The sequence below is a fragment of the Eleutherodactylus coqui genome, chromosome 7 (assembly GCF_035609145.1).
Source record: "Eleutherodactylus coqui strain aEleCoq1 chromosome 7, aEleCoq1.hap1, whole genome shotgun sequence".
Lineage (NCBI taxonomy): Eukaryota > Metazoa > Chordata > Amphibia > Anura > Eleutherodactylidae > Eleutherodactylus > Eleutherodactylus coqui.
In genome coordinates this window covers 60,833,344-60,853,770 of record NC_089843.1, presented here as the reverse complement: position 1 = coordinate 60,853,770, position 20,427 = coordinate 60,833,344, and the positions used below count along the sequence as shown (strand labels likewise).

The following is a 20,427-nucleotide window of genomic DNA, read 5'->3' as shown; positions in this document are numbered from 1 at the left end:
CTGCGTATGCGCATCCTCTGCTACCCAACACATCAAAATGTGCTTTGGCTGCCTTACAGACAAAGGCTGTGGTGAGACAACCCCTTTCAGCCCATCTGAACCCAATTTTTGGCAAGTTTGATATTTTTATGCAAATGGGGCTTTATATTCTGTAATATTTTGTTGATTATTACCCTGTATGGAGGACGAGGGGCTTTCCATTTCCCTGTGTCAACTGGTTCAGTAATTTGCTCTTATTCCCAATGGAGGCGCCTCATAGAGCCTTCAACATGGATATGACATTCATTATGCTGGGGGTTGTTTTATATGTTTTGTGGGTTTTTGGCTGCTTTATTAGGTAGAAAGGAAAATATTATTTTGTCCTGTTTTGTCCTTTAATCTATGTTTTTCCCAAAATAGCTAAAAAGTGATCAAGTTTATAAGTGCGCAATACTAAGAAGCAGGAGCACGCCTTTAACCCTTTGCAATCCAATTTTGGATTCAGGGTTTCCTAGGGGTCTTTCTCTTTCTGCCATTATACAATGGCGCCATCTGCTGGCTAGAGCCAGTACTGCGGTATGTAACATGCAGGAGAGGCCCCCCGACAACAGAGCGGCCGGTAATCTACAACAAGAATACCCTGCCGGATGTCTTCTGACATCGGAGCTGTACAGCCTTCAATCAGAATGTCTTCAGACGTCAGACAGTGGATTGGAAAGGGTTAAAAGGATAGGCAGACTTGTGTTGATATAGCCGTGTCTTGCTTAGTGATGGGGAAACAAGGCAGAATGAATGGATATACATGTTCCCACAGTGAGTTACTGCTCCCGCTCGGCATCTTGTCTGCGGGCAGCCATGTTCAGGGAAGACGGGAGAAATGTGATCGCAAAACTGCGCTGATGTTTCCTTGGAAATAATTCATTCTGCAAACAAGACGTAATTTCAGGAAATAAATTAGAGGAAATGCTGGTGTTTAATTTGCCAGTTAATTTTAAATCTGCAACATGCTCTTCAATTAAGAACATTTCATGAAATAGCATGTTGTATTGCATGGTGAGAAGTCATTTCTCTGCCTGTAATAGAAATTAAAACACAATTTTCTTCCAGAGCGACTTGGAAATTCTGAGGAGCTCTTGTTATGACGGTGTTTTTCTTAATTGACAGGAAGCTCCTATGGTGATAACAGGGGTCATAGTGAGCCGAGAGGCATTGAGCTTGAAACTTCTATGAAATATGTAAGAGGTTGCATAAGCCCCATTTCTTCTTGTTAACTTCTTGTGCTGTGAAATACAGTCAGAATGTTTTAAAGGGAATGTATCCCTTATAGTATTTTACTAATAAAATCATTTTTTTATCATCTGTTTTTATTTTCTGGTTGTAATTTTTTTTCTATTGTCTGTACAGGACTATTGGGGCACCATCTTGCCTGCATTGCAGTTAGCACTAGACATAGACTTTACAGTGGGCCATACTAGACCATGGACAGGAGCTGCCCTATTGACTTCTATGGGAGAGTGTTGTGGGCATGCTTTGTGGCCTCTTTGGAGGTCATTGTCCAGGGAGGGGAAGAGGTGAGCTGTGGGTGATATCCATTGTAAACGGTAGATCCAGCATTATCTATGTATAGGTGCCAGCTTCTTTAGAGAATGGGGAGTATCAGCTTATTATTAGGCTTGGTCATCAGTGCAGGATTTTAGAAATTTTCAAAAAATATAGCTTGTAACATCAAAAATGTAAAATAAGATCACCATTTTTTTTAATGTGTCCAACATTAAAACTTGATTCATACAATAGGTCATTTTCTGATGAACCTACCCTTTAAACTCCACGACCACTTAAGCTTATGAAATCTGAGCTTTTGTAAGTAATAAAATGTGGTGTATGTACTATTTAAATATAGCAAGCCATCAAATGTACTCGATATACCACATTGTCAATGGTCAGTTGGTCCTATATCACATTGTCAATGGTCAGTTGGTCCTATATCACATTGTCAATGGTCAGTTGGTCCTATATGCAGACACCTTCATAGCAATCTGTGTTAAATAGCTGAAGATTCAGTAGGATGTTCTTTGAAAAAACATAGATTTAGGGCTATCTCACATTCAACTGTTTCAAGAAGTATCTGATTTAAAAGTTAAATGCTCTCAAACTAAGGCCCATTTACACGCAAAGACAATCTTTTAAACGATTGAAAGATTGACAGTTTTCGAGACCCCTTTGCATGAAGTGTCACTGGACACTAATGTCCATTCACATTTTATTAGCTTAATTTGGGTGTAAATAAGCCTCCAGGAGCTGTTTGTAGACGCAGCATGTTGTCTGTGAAATGCAAATAGAGACAGGTAGCCAGAGATAAATACAATCAGAAAAAGAACAGGCTCCTTATCTCTATTTGCATTTTACTGTCCACACTTTCTTTTCCTTTTATGTAATTTCATTACATTTTTTGGCATATATTATATTTGATTTCATGGACAACTATTTGTTGTGTATCTCCAGCGGGACTGAAGAACAGGCATAATTGCCTCGAAACGCTTGGTGTTTGTGCTGGATTTATTTTATTTCAATAAAGGAACAACATTTTTATTCAAAACGTACATTTTTCTAAAAAAAAAAAAAAGGGTTGCGTCACTCTATCAGTTTTTTGCCCCTTTTCCTTCACTCCTTGTTTGGCTGCTCAACCGATATCGGTTGCACAGTTACTGATTTGGCAGCAGCTACAATTTTGATGCATGCACCTCCTTCTACCACACAAGATAGAACCGCCTCCTGAAAGAACTAAAGAAAGAAAAAACACCCGTTTGTTTTTTTCCTCACTGGAGTAGCTCCACCTCCTTTTACTTTTCTACCACCTCCTTTTCTACTTTGTTTGTTTGAACAACTTTTGGAATAATAAACGTTCCGTCTAAACTCTCACCTTTAGTGGCTTATTTTCAGTGGCTATGGCTATATCGCTATGCAGATACCTCCAAGAAGAATGTTTAAAGACTACACTGGACAAGTTTTATTCCCAGTTACTAAAAGATCTGTTGGGAAGCAGGATCCCCCCCCCCCCTCCCCTCACTTTTTACATGGCTAGGATTTCCATTAGTTATTAGGGAATCTTTGAATATGAAAGCCTAATTTGATTCTCATTCCATTTTATGGAGCACTGACCAATACATCGCTATTTCAGGCAAAATCCTGAAAGCAGATAGCCTGGCTGCTATTAAAGATCTACATTCTGGAGGAGCTTGTTGTTAGACACTTGTTGAGGCATCTGTAGATACAAAATTTTCCTCTGCATTGGTATATTATTGAGGAATGTTCAAAAAAGGTGCTTTTTCAGGGAAATCGGGGTGGTTTCACAGTGAGAAGGGGGTGCCACCTAAATGTGACTTTTTCTGCCAAAATCCTGATATCAAAATCTGCCAAAAAACTAAGCCAACTAATGGGTACAATAGAAGTAGAGCATCACTCCAGGGGATTTCTTCACAAAATTTGCTTTATTATGCCCAAACAGACAACGTTTCGACCAGATAACACAAAGGTCTTTGTCAAGTCCTTTGTGTTATCTGGTCGAAACGTTGTCTGTTTGGGCATAATCAAGCAAATTTCGTGAAGAAATCCCCTGGAGTGATGCTCTACTTCTATTGTATCGGTGTATATCATACTGATCCAAGATCCAGGATTGGTTTGGAGCGTGCACCATTGATCCACGATATTCCTCCCTCGACTATTGAGGTTCTGTGTGTGCTGTGCTCAACCACAGTATTACGACTGCAAGCCAACTAATGGGTGGTATAAACCTGGACTAGGCAATCTAAAGATGTGCCAGATTTATCATCCATCATGAGCCACTGTGATAAATCTGGCACATTTTAAGACTGTCTGTTTAAGTTCCCACTAATTATTAGACAACATTGCTAAATCTGCCCCATTGTTTTTCGTCACTTGTATGGAGTCCACAAAATGCCAATTATCTTGCTTCCAATAGAAATTGGTTAAACAAAACAGCAATTGCCAGGTGAAGACATGGATTTTTGGATATTAACACTACAGTTTGAATGTGATTTAGGGTGTGTATAAATATTATAAACTGAAGACAGCTATAACTGAACTTAGCTCTTTGAGGACTCTTGGGTGTAAGCTCCCTGGTCCTAGGGCTTTATTTACATTGCTTTGTCTTATTTTCCTTCCACTAAATCAACTTTCAGCCAGGGAGCGTTACATTCATGTTATCATACATTCTTCCTATGCAAACACAGAATGAAAGAACTCATCCTGTGTGTCTATAAAACATGAGTAGGAAGAAACTTGTGCTGAGGAATACCATTAGTTTTCATTAATGCTCAAGCAATCTCACCCTATAATCCAAATTCATGTCTACTAACTATACAGGCACAAGACTAATAACACTTTCATCTTGCTTTGATAAAGATTACAACTACACCTCTCTAATGACCGGTAAGTGAAACCAAGGCCTGTCATATTAAATAAACCAGTACAATATATTACAAGATGCCAAGACAGCACTGCCCTAAATGAATGAACTAATGTGACAAATAGAGCAAAAAAAGGAGAAGAGAGCTTCTGCAAAAGCATTTTCTAGCAGAGAGTCTTTTATCGATTTCTCTTAGTGGGTTCTGTATGCTATTGACATCATTTGATTTTTAGTAGGGCATTCATTTTTTCTGTTGTTGTAACTGCATGTAAAGGCAAAATTGTCAGCCAGCAGCAGTACGTGAAATGGTTGAGTTATCTTTAAGTCAGAAACAGCATGGCAGCTGAAAATCAGAGCTCTCTAACCATATCTGAAAGCCAATTCAGTGGAAGGGAACACCCTCTCCCGGGAAGAGGTCTAATTTATTCTTCATGCTTGCTGATTTTTGGACTTTATATTAGTACACTGCACACGCATCGTCCTGGTTACATGTTAAATGCCTGCTGTTGATTAAATATGAACAGGTACATGAATTTCTGTGTGGATGGTGCAGCATATAGTAACAATGTGGAATAACTATCTGTAATAAGTAATTTATATATATTTGCAAGTACTGGTTAAACACATGGCTACATTGTAATCTGCTTGTACAATCTTATTAGAAAGGACGCATTAGTACATAGATCTGCACATAGGTAAGTGTGCCCATACTTGCTACAGGTGTCCGCGGTAATCGAATGAGATCAATTGCTGGGCTGCACCCGGACTTGCCAACTGAAGCAAAAAGAAGTCCAGATGCAGGCTACAATTGCAAATGATCCACAAGCAGAAATACATTTGCAGAATATATTGGCACACTGAACGGTGGTTAGTAGACCTATTTATTTTTGTAATGGTCTGTTATGTGTATAGCACTCAGGGCTGATTCAGATGGGCGCAATTCTAAACGGTGTGTTGTCCGTGTGAGCAACTAAGTACAAATGGACAACGCACTGACCCATTACAGTCAATAGGACTATTGGGACATGCCTTTTGGCAAGGACCAATGATCCAAGTAAAAAAAAACTCAACATGTCCTGTCCTGGTCCAATTTCTTGTATGACAGACACCCATCCAATTTCATGGGTGGGTAACAAACCAGAGCGCACATAGATGACATCTGTGTGAACTCTATCTTTCACAGATCGATGAGGAGTGACAATAGAAAAATAAATTAGTGGTCTTTCTGCTTTTTTTGTGCCCAAAAGTGGATAAGAAGAGGAAAATTTGGTACGGTGTTAGTCAAGAGAACACAATGTGATTGTTCTCAGTAAGAGAAACAAATTAATCTTATAGTTACTGCTTAATGGTTACATGCTAGTTTGCATTGAAACATTTGGCATATTGTGTTGCCATTTTACTGCCCATGGTGGTTCCAGTAAGTTGACGATATATCTCTTTGCCCTAAAAGAAATAGTTGTGTGTGAGGATAAATGTGGTTAGTCTATCCCACACAAGGATGGACTGCCTGCCTGCCTGCCAGGTATACCTAGTGTACCTTGAGGCCAATAGGATTGCATTTGAGTCTGTGCTACAACTCACCAAATGTATTCTTGCCATGGGCAATAAAATGTCACCACAATACACCAACCTTGTCATGGCAAAGCTGAAGAGTGACATTAGAAGGTATCATGTCGAACTGATTATTATGTTTATCTTCCTGAAAGCAATAACATTTAACCCTTTCTAATCCACTGTCTGACGTCTAAAGACATTCTGATTGAAGGCTGTACAGCTCCGATGTCGGAGGATGTCCGGCAGAGTATTCTTACTGTAAATTACTGGCCAATCTGTTGTTGGGGGCCTCTCCGTCATGTCATATACTGCAGTACTGGCTCTAGCCAGCAGATGGCACCATTATATAAGGGCAGAAAGAGAAAGCCCCCTAGGAAACCCTGAATCCAAAAATGGATTGCAAAGAGTTAAAAAGACAGATGATAGATGGAAGTAGAGAAAGCGGACACATAGAATGCATATGAATGACATATGAACACACACATGGATTGCAGCCAGTGCTGACCAATATCGAACATGCATGGCTGAATAAAGCCTCCGGAAAGCAGAATGTTCTGCCAAAATCCTATCAAATTTTTATACAATGTAATTTCAAATTTTGATTGCTGCAATCAGGATGAAAATCTGGAGGCTTTATCATTATATTCTTCATTCATTGTCATTGACCGAGTCATTGGTTCTCAGTCAACAATCAGACATCTTCCAAGTCATATTTTTCAAATCACCTTTCTCTGCTGTAAGTTGAGCAATTTTTGTTAAACAACCTAAACAATCACATGATTTGTCCGTTTTCATAAAAGTTGTTTCTATTATATCCGGGCACATATTTATCACTCAATTATTTCATTAGATTTTGCAAAGCTTAATTGGATGAATAGTTTTGTTAATTTTTTGTGTTATGCGTTAATTCATTTTAAGTACTTTGTATAGTATGATCGAGTCACACAAAAAAAGCTTCAATTTTTTTTAGTGTTGAGCGAACGTACTCTGCCAAGCGTGATGCTCGTTCGAGTATTAGCCTACTCGATGGTGCTTGTTACTCGAACGAGCATCACGCTGTGTTCGACCCCGCCCCAGTTTTTGGCTCCTCCCTGCTGTGACTTGCCTGTTTTGGCCCCGCCCCGACACAGCGTGCGCGTCAATGGCAAATTTTTTGGCTGGCAGGTAGGCAGGGGGGAGGTGAGGAGAGAGAGAACACACGAACCAAGAAAAAAAAAAAAGCTTGGGACCCGGCGTCCCACATACAAAAATGCTCGAGTCTCCCATTGTAGTCAATGGGGTTCATTAATCAAGTAGAGCTCTCGAATTTTACGAAAAGCTCGACTCGAAAAACGCGGACCCGAGCATTTGGGTGCTCGCTCATCTCTAGTTTTTACTAAAGTGTTTTTTAGTTAGACCGGGGAGGAGTTCATGTAAACTGAATGGTACACCAGTCTGCGAAGGCTTGTTTCACATCAGCATTTTATTATCCATTCTCTGTTCCATCTTAGAGCAGAAAAGAGGAAAATAAAAATGGATCCATTAAAATCTCATCATAACGGATGTCTAACTGATGCAAACTGAAACTATCTTTATTTATTTTTATTTTTTAACGGATCCATTTGTTTCACTTTGCATCCTTTTTTTCACTTTGAAAAGAAGAAATGTGGATTAATTAATAATGGTCAAAATAATGCTGATATGAACATAGTGGAGATATAGCCCTATGTAATGCACAATGCCAGGACTCATGTTGTTCACCGCCATTCGATGTTGCATGCCATTACTCTTAACAACTTGTGATGCGGTAATAAAAAACACAATATGTTCTAAAGTACAGTAAATACAATTCAACCCCTTCTCACTCAATTAATTGCTTCCATTCCTTTAATAACTCCCACTTAAGTATATTTCCAATTTCATTAATCACTTAAGTGCTTCTACATGGAATGATTATAGTTCGGATCCAGCGACAATCTGCACGATTAGGGTTCAGCTTAAATGCATGCAGAATATTGAGTGATGTATCATTCCACGTAAACAGTCAGTAATGCTCATTTCTGTTTTTAAAGCACAGGAGTGATTAGCGCTGGGGTGACCTGTTGGGCATCCGTTGCCTGACAGATCGTCCCGTGTAAAAGCACCCTTGAGTATATTTTTGTGAATTAGATCCTGCAGGGCACTGCCACTTTGCCTACGCAATCAAGAGCAGGAGCAAAGTTGTAATAAAAAGCCATGCTTCCACTATAACACTTCCCACTGTTTAAGAGGCAACATTGTTTGGGTTCTCAAACCCAAAATTGGCTGTGGCCTTTAGGTTAAAGGAGTTTTCCAACTTTGAACCTCAAAATAGGTTACTAATAGTTGATCAGCGGGTGTCCTCCATCTAGGATTCATTCAGAGTTGATGTGCTGCTGAAAACACCAGCTCCGTACTCCCTGCATTGGCCAGACATGGTACTGCAGCCATAGTTCCCATTCAAGTGACTAAGAATTGTGCCTGCAATGCCATTTCAGGCCACTGTACAGTGCAGCAAATTGATTCCATACTTCGACACAGAAGCCCAATGATCACCTGATCAGCAGGGGTCCCAGGCTGAGAATAGGTCATTAGTAATTCAATCCATGAAAACCTTCAAAGAAGTTTTCACCTCTGAGACGTGAATAATGACTGAGAAGTAATCTGATTGACTGGAATAGTGCGATGTATTGGGATTTTTTTTACACATTTTCTATGTGATTTTATTATTATGTATCATGGTTTAGGCTCAGGCCTCAGTCAGACGGGCGTTTTTTCGCCCGATTTGCGCATGCGCCCGGTGATTTTTTAAAACCATTGCTTTGCAATGGTATCAGACACATGAGCGCTTTTTATGCGCTCGTCCGATAAATTATAGAACAGAAATCGCAGATCGCACCTATCTGCGATCTGCGATTCCTGTTCTCTTCTCTATATATGCTCAATGGGGCCGGCGGCAGCAGCGCCGACCCCATTGAGAACATACAGAAGACAAATCATTCTTCTCTGCCACAGCTGTAACAGCTGTGGCAGAGAAGAACGATGTTTGCCCATTGAATTCAATGGAGCCAGCGTGCGCGGGATGAATTGTCAGGAAGGGCTTAACTATATAAGCCCTTCCCTGCAATTCATCCAGAAATGTGTTAAAATAAAAAATATATATATACTCACCTTGTCCCGGCAGCCGGAGTTCAGCGCGGCCGGCCTGCAGTGGGTGTGAAGGGGGTGTGAGTCAGACCTGCCCCTTGATTGGCTCAGCGCTGAGCCAATCAGAGGCAGGTCTCACTCACACCCCCTTCACACCCACTGCAGGCCGGCCGCGCTGAACTCCGGCTGCTGGGACAAGGTGAGTATATATATATTTTTTATTTTAACACATTTCTGGATGAATTGCAGGGAAGGGCTTATATATTTAAGCCCTTCCCGACAATTCATCCCACACTCGCCCGCAGCGCATTGCTTTCAATGGAGCCGGCTGTATTGCCGGCTCCATTGAATGCAATGCGCTGGACAGCTCTGGCCCGTTTCTAATGAAACGCGGCTAGGAGCAGATTTTCGGTCGATTTTCGGGCAACGGTCACGCGATTTGCGGATGCGCATCCGTCATGCGATCCGCAAATCGCGCGAAAAAACGCCCGTCTGACTAAGGCCTCATACTGTAATTTCTACTAAAAAGGTTTTTTCTATTAATTAATACCAGATAGAGAAACATTTTACATTTTTCTAATCTGTTTTTATTTTATAATTGTGGAATTTTGTATTCTGTTGTCTGTAAGTGATTATGGGGGCGCCATCTTACCTCAGCTACATTTAACAACATTTAGAGCATTTAGTGATATGCTTTACAGCAGCTTCATGGGCCATTCATACAATGGGCAGTGGCTGACCCACTGACTTGTTCTCGACATGCTCTGTGACCTGTGTAGAGGTCATTTTGCAGGGAGAGGAGTAGATAGTCGCAGCTTTTATCTATTGTGAATGGTAGATCCTGTATTATCTGCATATAGGTGTTACCTCTCAGTGTAATCCTGCCTGGGATGTTAGTGAGATGATGGCTGCACAGCTTTCTCTACAGAACAGGAAGTGAGAGAGTAGCATTGGAATCTGTGGTCAATGTGCATAATGCAGTCTTTTAGTGTCGCAGGCAGATTTCATGGCAGATTATGATATACATTTGTAGGCTGGTTCCATGGTGTAAGTTTTACATAATGTATGATACCAGCTTAATAATAAATACTTCTACTTGGTAAGGTCCTACTGCAAGAGTTTCAGATACTGAACCATCCTTAAATGGACACTAACTTTTCAGACTGGTCATCTATTAGCTTGTGTTAGTCTCATCATTTTCGTAATATACTTGCATTAAAAATGTATTACTTTGCCACTGTAAAACATGATTGAAGTGGCTGACACTAGGGGTCTCCCCTCCAGCTTTTCTGCAATCCACTCTCTGTCATTACTCATTAGGCACAGAGCTTTTGTAGTAACACAGACACAGAAACTTTTCCATAGCAACAGGGAGAGGGGCTATCTTCACAGGCAGCTCCCCTGCACTTACAGGTTGCAGGCTGACATATCTTTAGACACTGTGATAAAGATCTATATAGTTTCTACCTCTCCTGATGTTACAGTGTGTGGGTGAGTGTCTGTGCGCATGCACATATAACAAGCACATTATAGTGGGTTTGTAAACATTCAGCCGGTATGTCTCTCAAAGCCTGAACCATCTGGGAGAAAGCAACCCCCCTCCCCTCCTGCTAATTGAACCAGAGACAGCTCAATACAGCATAGGAAGTGAGGGAAAGGAAGTAAGGACAGTGAACTGCTGTCAGAATGCTAGGCTTACTACACGACCCCTCACTGAAATTGGATTGCAAACAGCAGGACAGCAGAAAAATGGAAAGAACCACCTGAAAATCAGAACTTACCAGCATGAAACAGGGTGCAAACAGCAGTAAATGAGAGGGCAAGGAGAACCTGGTATATTTTAGAAAACCGACTGAAAACTCAGGTACGCTTTAAACTGCCCTTTGGAAAAACAACATTTCTTTCAGTTGTTAAAATGCTACATTAAAATAAAACTATTAACTTGTGTACTAAACTATAACTCAGGGCAAGAAATTGCTACATGTTTTAGATTTGGCTTAAATAATTAATCTCTAAAATCAATGATCTAGACTTAAAACACTTCTCCTGTTAACTGGAATATTCCCATCAATTAGTCTCACTGAAGCATACGGAGACTTGTATTAATCTGTCAGAGGAAATTAAACATTAGCATATTAAAGACATGGAAGAGTGGAATCGTTTACCATAGCCCTCTGCAGTGCTTCCTCTGAGTCAACACGGAATACAGGTTTTATCATTTATTTGCAAGTCCACTGGACCTGTAATTAGTGATTATCCAGATTGGCATTGTCTGGAGTTTGCCAAGTTTTGCTCCATTACCCTAGAGTCTACATCTTGGGGAGTTTATGTATTTTAATCTAATTTAAAAAAAGTTTAGAAAATATAAAGTATATATAGCAACTAAATACATTTTCTTTAAACATAAGTGTGATATATGTAGATCAAATCAGTAAGAATATTCAACCTCACTAAATATTGTTGCATCTATCAATACCTAACCTCTAGATTTAACTGTATTACAATCTTTATCATGATCACTGAACATGCAGGACATACAAGGTGATTGGCAATTATTCATCCCGCTAAGAAAATTTATAAAAAAAATAAACCAATACAGATAAAAAAAAATCAGTTTGGCAACATTTACATTCCCAGCATGAGAAAATTACAACACCTACAGAAATGGCAATGCGCCCACTTTGCTTCTAAGAAACCAAGAGTCCAGTGGCTGCTTGTTAAGGAACAATGGTCACTAGCATGAAGTGGGTGCGGGGTGATGTCATAGCTGTGACATCGGCGCATGTGGCCTGTCATTCTGCACCAGGCACCAATATGAACAAATGATCTGCTGATGTGGGGTTTGATTGGTCAGTTAGAAGGTGTTTTTTCTCAGCCAGCCAATCAACCATTATTGTAGTCGATTTTTCTGGCCTCTCCTTCCAGATGATGTCATTCATTCATCTTTCTGGTGGAGGTCTGGCCAGATTCAGTCATTTGGTGACCTCACACTTTCAGATAAATCTGCAATGTTAATATTTATTGTTTGCTTATTTAGCATCTGCTACCATGTACTGTATCGTGTTTATTTTGTATAACATCTAAAAATTTTCACACCATTCCCCTCATTGCCACAAAGTATCCCCAGATTTCTGATGTGGGGTTGCCCACATCAGGGTGATTGCCCCAGGAAGGGATTCCTCATATTAGTATGCTAGATTGAGATTCCCTATTTCTCAATTTTTTATTACATTTTTCAGACTTTTATTTCTCCTCGTTATGTATTGTGTGTGTTCATCCTTTTAGGACGACTATTACACTACTTTGTCCGATCCGGACAAGGTGTTTGTTGTCCAGCTTGGACGTAACACTATTATGAAACAGATTATATATTGCTCATGCCAGCAATGGTGCCCATAGACAAAGATATTGATTTTCAAGAGTAATAAAGAAAATTTTGGGAGTTGCTCTGTAAGATAAGCAAGCGATTTCCTTTTTTTTTTCTACTGGTTGGAAAGAACCATTTTCGATCAACCTGTATAATAAAAAGATTTAATAGATTGTTTGAGAAATAGACTGTAGTGGTAGGCATTTGCTTCAAATTGAGGTCCGAATAGGGGCATCTTCTGCTGAACCTTTGGAGCTCCTTAATGTCCCACAACCTGGGCATAATGGAGGATCTTTTCGTTCTCTGGCTAAATTCAATCCATATAGATCATGATAATTAAAATAAAGGCTTGAATATGCAAATGAACTTTGGGACTATTTTCATAGGAGCTTCTCATATCTGATCACCTCCCATATTTTTGTCCTAATGGTATTCATATCTGATAGATAGATAGATAGATAGATAGATAGATAGATAGATAGATAGATAGATAGATAGATAGATAGATAGATAGATAGAAACTTCATTAAGACAGCTACTTTAAATTGCCATAAAATGGTCTTGTAAAGGAATGATCATCTCAAGAAAAAACGCCAACTTACATAGGACATACAGGAATTGAAAATCTGTGTAAGAATTGCAATCCCTCTGACATAGGGTACATGTGTTTGTGTAGTGATGGGGTGCCCAAGTTGTGACCACACAACCCTAATCTAAGTATGCTGCAGAACTCTTTTTAATTGGTTAACAGTCCAGTCAATGGGTTATTCCTCACCTACAATGCTGTCTAATTCTTATGGTAGTATAAGTCAAAGCTAGGTGCATTCCAAGAAGTGTCCCTCATATCATTTAATTGGAAGCAAAAAACTCATTTTACAGTCCCCCCCCCCCCCTCCCCTTGTATCTACAGAACCCCAACTGGGAGAACTGTGGGCAGATAACCATGCAGAATATCTGCTTACTTTGCTCTTATTCCAGACAGCAGAGCTTCCTTAATTCGTGACGTATCTCCTCACATTGCCCAAAGGCCCACCCTAGATGTCTCTCCTGCCTTCACCAATCTCACGAGAGGAATGCTCTCCGATTCTGACTCCGTGGACTTTTCTTAACGAAACAACATAGAAGAAAAAAAACATACAAAACAAATAATGCACTTAATGCCACGATAGTACCAGATAGCAGGGGCACCCCATTATTTACACTGGGACACCAATGAGCATGCCAGGACCTTCATTGACCAGAAGTTCACAGCCAACCCTTGCAGGGAGTTAGATAATTTGCATACTACTGCACAGTAGATCCATTGTAAAGACCAAATTTTTTCATTTTTTTTAACCAACATTTAAAAAAAGCTTTATCTCCATATCTGCTAGCAGTTTGTACAATAATAATAGAACCAGGAAGGTGATAGAGCCTCTTTAAAGAGAACCTGTCACGTTAATAATGCTGCCCAATCTGCGGGCAACTTGTTATTAGAGCAGGAGGAGCTGAGCAGATTGATATATAGTCTAGTGCAAAAAGACTCAGTATAACTTGAGTGTTACTCACTGAAACCTCTGCTCTTTCTGTCACTAGGAGTCCAGTAGGAGGTCTCATCAGTGATTGACAGCCATCTGTTTGTACGGCTAGACATGGGGGGCTGTCAATCACTAATAAAACCGCCCCCTGGACTCCTAAGCATAGAAAAAGCTGAGGTTTTTAATAAATAAAGTGCAAGTTATAATGAATCTTTACCAACTAAACTATATATCAATCGGTTCAGCTCCTCCTACTTTATACCATGCTGCCTGCTGATTGGGCGATATTTTCAATGTGACAGGTTCCCTTTAAATGAGAAAAATAAGGGAATTCCTTTTTGATAAACAGTCTAGTAGTTCCCTACATAGATAAAGACCTGTATACAGATCTAGCAGCACCAACACAGAAACTTAGTGTACTACATCTGTAGCGCAGACCACCCAGCACCCTGCCGCCACCGTGCCACGTAAGTGAATAGTGATGCCGCAACACAATTAACGCAGTGAACTCATTAGCAAAGTAGTGCGGTAGCATATCATGTATTAGCGCTGCTACATCTGTAACTTTTTTGGAAACTATGAGTAACATAACATGTATTTGCTCCAACTATCCTACCCCTTTATTATGTTCATACTTACGCCGGTCTCAACACGATCTGACATTTTTTGAACACATATGTTGAGTTTCCTATTTATCACTCAGTTGTAGAAAGCTTTTATATGAATGCCTTCTTTTCTTTGCCATATTCTCTCATGTCAGGCTGTACGTCTTTGAACATATGTCTCTGCCATGCATTCTTCCCAATATATAGACAACAAAGGTTAGTTTGATAAAATGGTTTCAAACTCGCAAGAAAATATATATTCTGTCCTGTCGTGGAATCAAACTGAGCAACTGGATTGGGCTTTGATTTTCTATTTCACTAACAAAACGTTCGGCAGGACATCACATTTAATGACACCCTGTGCGTTCTTCTCTGAATTGGCAGTCAACTGGAAAACACATTATAGGCAGAGAATCTGCTGCAAGCCCAGAGAACGCACCGATGACACATGGAAGGTTACACTGCTGCTCTTGTGTCCTACAATCATTAGCAATATTAACATTGAGTGAAATTAAAGAATTCCATATCTTTGTTCTCGTATACAAGGCTGTATTTACATGGGCGAGTTTCCAGTGCGACTTTTGGGCGTTGCGAGATGCACAAAACTTGTAGGGAGATAGAACCCATTGTTTTCAATGGGTCTATTTGCCTAATCGACTTTTTTTTCACAGCAACGCTGCTAGATGGAGAAAATGAAGCATGTCTTTTTTTAAACAAGATCGCAGAAAACATGCCTAATATTGGCTGTGGGCGATTTTTGTGCAAGTGCGAGTTTTCATTTTCTTATTGAAAAACATGTGATTTTCACGCGAGTGAAAAATACATATGAAAATTACATGTACTGCGGTGTGATTGTTTTCTCTTGCGAAACATATTGCACTCACAGGCATAATCGCAGGTTTCACCCTTTGCAATCCAATTTTAGATTCAGGGTTTTCCTAGGGGGCTTCCTCTTTCTACCATTATACAATGGCACCATCTGCTGGCTAGAGCCAGTACTGCGGTATGAGACATGCTGGAGAGGCCCCCGACAACAGAGCAGCCAGTAATCTACAGTAAGAATACCCTGCCGGACATCTTCCCACATCGGAGCTGTACAGCCTTCAATCAGAATGTCTTTAGACATCAGACAGTGGATTGGAAAGGGTTAAGAGTGTGATATTGGTCCGAGTTTCTTGGACTAATATCGCATTTACCCGTATAAATACAGCCTGCTGATATATTTACATGGGTGTTTTTTTTCTTTTATCAGTCCTGAAAAATGAGTCATACAGCAGAAATTTCAGATTGTGACTACAGAGATCTATAAAGTTATTTATAATTAAAAGCAAAGTAATATAGAAAAAATAAAGGTACTGGCAATCCTCATCTTCCCTAACATCTGCCATAAAATGAGATGATGAGCCAATCCCGCCAAAATTGGTTGATCTACATCTAATGTGTGTGACTAGCCAAAGCCATTCAATATGTATATATTCTGCCTCAGTGTCTATGCCCTCCAAGGATCCATCTGTCAAACAGTCATACTTAAGTCCCAAAAACACCGTACCTAAAGAGGTTCTTTCACTTCAGTCTATTGATGACCTATCCTCAGGTCCGACAACGACTCCAGCTTATTAAAAATATTTTTGCTCAATAATAAAACATTGTGTAAGTTAAAAAAGGTTTTTTTGCATCTTTTTCTGTAACACTACTTAGATGCTGCAGTCAGCTTTGACTGCAGCATCTGAGGGCTTAAATGGCCATGTGCTGAAGTCAGTAAACAGGATTAAATGAACAAATACTCATTTTCTCACTCCTTTTCTGAAAAAGTACTCCCCGTAAGCAATAATTAAAGAGCATATGAGAATGCTGATTGATGGGGGGAGGGTGATGTCACCTTTTCCCCTCAGTTGACTTGAAGATATACAAGTACAGTAGGAGGATATGTGATCTTCCTTTTCTCCCTGCATGCTTCCTACTTGACTCTCACTGCACAGCTGCTCTCCATTATTGGCTGATTGATAAAGGTCCTGAATGAAGACCACCCATCTATTAACTGAATGTTCCCTAGTAGAGCATTTTAAAAAACAGTATGCTTTCTAAGCCCAGCAACCCCATTGGTTAATATCTTCCAAGTTCTCACAGGTACAGTATCAATACTCTGTATCTATAATTACTGTGCCACTGAGACCTCAGCCCAGTAGGGTCACACTCCATATAAATGTATAACCATAGGGACTCCCATTACCTACCATGGATCTCCATTCCCCACAAAATTGCCTACTTCAGGCAACCCCAGTCCTGCCAACTGCTGTGACAGCTCAAACCTGTAAGAAAGTTCAATAAAGAACCATAACATAATAGGATGGGCAGATGGGACACTGCTCTACTTGATTAGCTGATGCCGTGGCCCCCCCCCCCCCCCCTTCCACTACATACCGTTTTCCGTAAAAATAAGCACTACCCTGATAATAAGCCCAATGCCTATTTTTAGGGGGGAGGGGAGTGCTTGAAATATAGGCCCTCCCCAGAAAATAAGCTCTGGCAAATTGAATAACATCAATACTCACCTAGCCGGCAGCATTTGAGTCTCTTGCACTGGTCCCTGGGGCTGTGGCAGGCAGCCGTGTCATCTGCACTGATACAGAACTCTCCTTCTGGTGATGGGGCTTTGAATACCCCGCCTCCAGCAAGCGAGTGCTGTAATTGGATCAAGTGCTAGCCAATCAGAGCCAGCGCTCAATCATTCACAGCTATTCAGTGAATGACATCACTGAATGGCTGTGATTGGCTCAGCGAGTGCCGGCTCTGATTCACTGAGCCATGGCACTCGTGAGCCAATCACAGCACTCACTTGCTCGAGGCGGGGTATTCAAAACCCTGTCACCAGAAGGAGAGTTCTGTGTGAACACCGAGGACACTGCAGCCTGCCACATTGCTGCTGGAGATCAGCAGCACCAGGGACTCAGACGCCATGGAGCAGGTAAGTATACTCCCCCCCCCCCCCCCCCAAAAAAAAAAAAAAAAAGACACTGTGCCTCTTTTGGGGCAAAAATTAACATAAGACAGTATCTTATTTTTGGGGAAACATGGTAATACCCCATAGAAGTCTGCTTACTTACCAATCAGGTATGGCCATCAGGAGCAGATCGGCAAGGATCCCAACCAATTATCTGATCATCCGGCCCACTGTCAATGCAGCAGGAGCAGACATCTGCATCAGTGGTCAGAAGTGTAATGGCTTCACTCCCATTAAATTCAATGGGAACAAACCATTCTATTACGCTTTTGTCCTTTACTAGCAAGGCCAGACATCCACATTGATGGTCAGGGACAGAAGTGTAACAGGCATCTTCAGTCCAAATGGGTCCATCAATGATGATGTCCAGCCTCACTGCACCAACAGCAGGCCGGAGGATCAGCTGATCAGCGGGGATCCTAAGTGGCGAATCCATGCCAATCTGCTACTGATGGTCTTTTCTGAGGATGAGTCATCAGTAGTTAAAAAGTGAGAGAACTCCTTTGAGCTAAGACTGAACTAGGCCTTGCCATCCTTCCCATGTTATAGGGCCTTCCTCTAAGCTGTGCACTGGTCCTGGCCTTCGCTATTATCTTATGTATATGGGTTGCTAAATTGAATAAAGTGATAAAGCTTCTAATGAAAAAGTCACAGTGAAAGTTATTTTAAGCCAATAAAATCTCTATTAAGAAGTGTTCCATACAATTTGGAACCATTCTACTAAAGAAGAAGAATGAGAGGAAACTTCTGCTATCACTGAGCCGGGCATAACTCAGCGGTTAGTCCATGCCATCCTAATTGTTCTAAGCAATGCAGCAAACCCTACTATAGACAGACGGAAATGAAAGTCTATATCAACAAATAAACAGTCAAGCAACAGAAGGCATTTATTTATCATGTGGCTCCAAGTGCACAAATGGTATGTTCTGCTACACCCAAAGGAAGGTATGAGGCAGAGAGGACAGAGAAATGCAAGATGACCATCTGTGCCTTCAGTGTTACAGATTGCCATCCACAGCTTGCAGAGTACTTCTGTCTCTCTCAACCCGGTGGTGCAAAATGTCATCATACATCACCACACATGACAGAAATAACTCAAGCGCATTGTGAAAAATGTCTATTTGTGTCCTATGTATATTGTTTAAGGGTTTTCACAGTGAAAAGCTGTCAATTGCATATAGTGGAATTATTATTAATTATATGTATGGTTGGGAATGATTAAATTCTATTTTATGCATACAAATAACTTTTTTTTACAGATGGCTACACAACAGATGACATAGAGTTCTATTGGAATGGAGGAGATAAAGCAATCACGGGAGTAGAAAAGATTGAGCTGCCTCAATTTTCAATCGTTGATTACAAGATGGTTTCGAAGAAAGTTGTCTTCTCCACTGGTAAGAATTCACCATCGAGGGGATTGGATATAACTTTGGTTTCCTTCCTACATATGTTTACAAATGATAGATGGTACAATGTCTAAGTAGCGCCACTTATTGGAAGGCAGATTTCCTATAAGTCAATATCAGATTTTCTCACAGGCCTTGTAACATAACTGAGAATATAAGCCTAATCTAGAAGGAAAAGATAACCATATAAGAACAGGCTATTTCAGGATTTTTGTCCCCCATGACATTATCTTATGCCTATGACATGGCCTTAGAAACCTCTCCCCAAAGAGAAACTATATCCTTCCCAACCCATGTCATATGTCTCTCACTCACCCATACAAACCTTATGTATACTGGTAAGGGGCAAAAACAGTCTGTCTGTACATAGTTAGGTTTTTGTTCTGGAGAAGACTTTAGTTTTGGCTTATATTTCCAGTCATATTACATGGCCTGTTAAAAGGTCAGACATTGACTTGTAGGAAAGCTACCTACTAATAGTCAGCGCTGAAGGGGCATTGTTCCATCTTCCATTTGCATACTAAATTTCCCAGAGAAGCATGCATGACCTTGTACGCCTCTGCAGCATACAGATAAACTGACAGGTATTGTGATAGAGAACTTGTGGAAATAACAACTAGAAGATTACTGAACATTTATCAGTAGGTTATAGCCAATTTTACCACAGTCACATCAATCACAGAACATGTAAAATCTACAGTATCTCTAATATGTGTCTCTGTACAAACCCAGGAAGCTTTTCTGTCTATATGCCAGCAACGTAATGAGAGGGACTTACTTTAGGTGATCCCAGCTTCTTTCTTGTGGCTTCCACTAGCCTGTCCCTGACAAAAGTGCCTGTGCCTTATCCAAGCCTTGGAGTCCACCTCTGGGTTCAGTCCAGGCATATTTTATTCCCGATGGACTCAAACACACAGGCTGAGGCTCCCTTTGGGCTGTCAGTAATCCTGCAGCTTTGGGTGCTGTATGCTATATGAGAGGAGCAGAGGCTGATAGACTGGATTCTGTCCTGCTCAGCTCACTGCACTCTTTGCTCACACTAACTCAACAATATCTCTGCTCACTCACAGGGTCTTAGATAGAATCTTCTGGCTCAACCCCTCCTCTAGCATAGATAACTGGCAATCAGGGCTAAGGTAACACAGAGGGGCTGACTGACGGTAGGTGATTTCCCAGTTTCTAAGACAGAGATACAGGAGATACAGGCATATAATCAAATACCGTATTATTTATGTATATGTGTGACACACTCTCCCTTACATGTTAACATTACTCATTAGTGCCAGTACTTGGTCACTAGACATCATTACACCTTCTAGCTGCTCTCCATAGGAAGAAACAATACCCGTTCCAACCCACATGTGTTACTATAGTGGCAGCAGCCAAAGGTTGAGGGAAGCACTCAGAAGTGCTTTTTTTGTGAAA

General features: G+C 40.6%; 1 protein-coding gene across 4 annotated transcripts in view; it reads left to right on the top strand.

Moving 5' to 3' along the window:
• The window catches only part of GABRB1 (gamma-aminobutyric acid type A receptor subunit beta1), a 545,263-nt gene that overhangs the window by 505,933 nt on the left and 18,903 nt on the right, over nucleotides 1-20,427 (top strand). For all 4 annotated transcript variants that reach the window (XM_066573124.1, XM_066573122.1, XM_066573121.1 and 1 more), the window contains one exon: nucleotides 18,853-18,990. In XM_066573124.1, coding sequence (XP_066429221.1) covers nucleotides 18,853-18,990 — 138 coding nt within the window. The remainder of the gene's footprint in view (nucleotides 1-18,852; nucleotides 18,991-20,427) is intronic.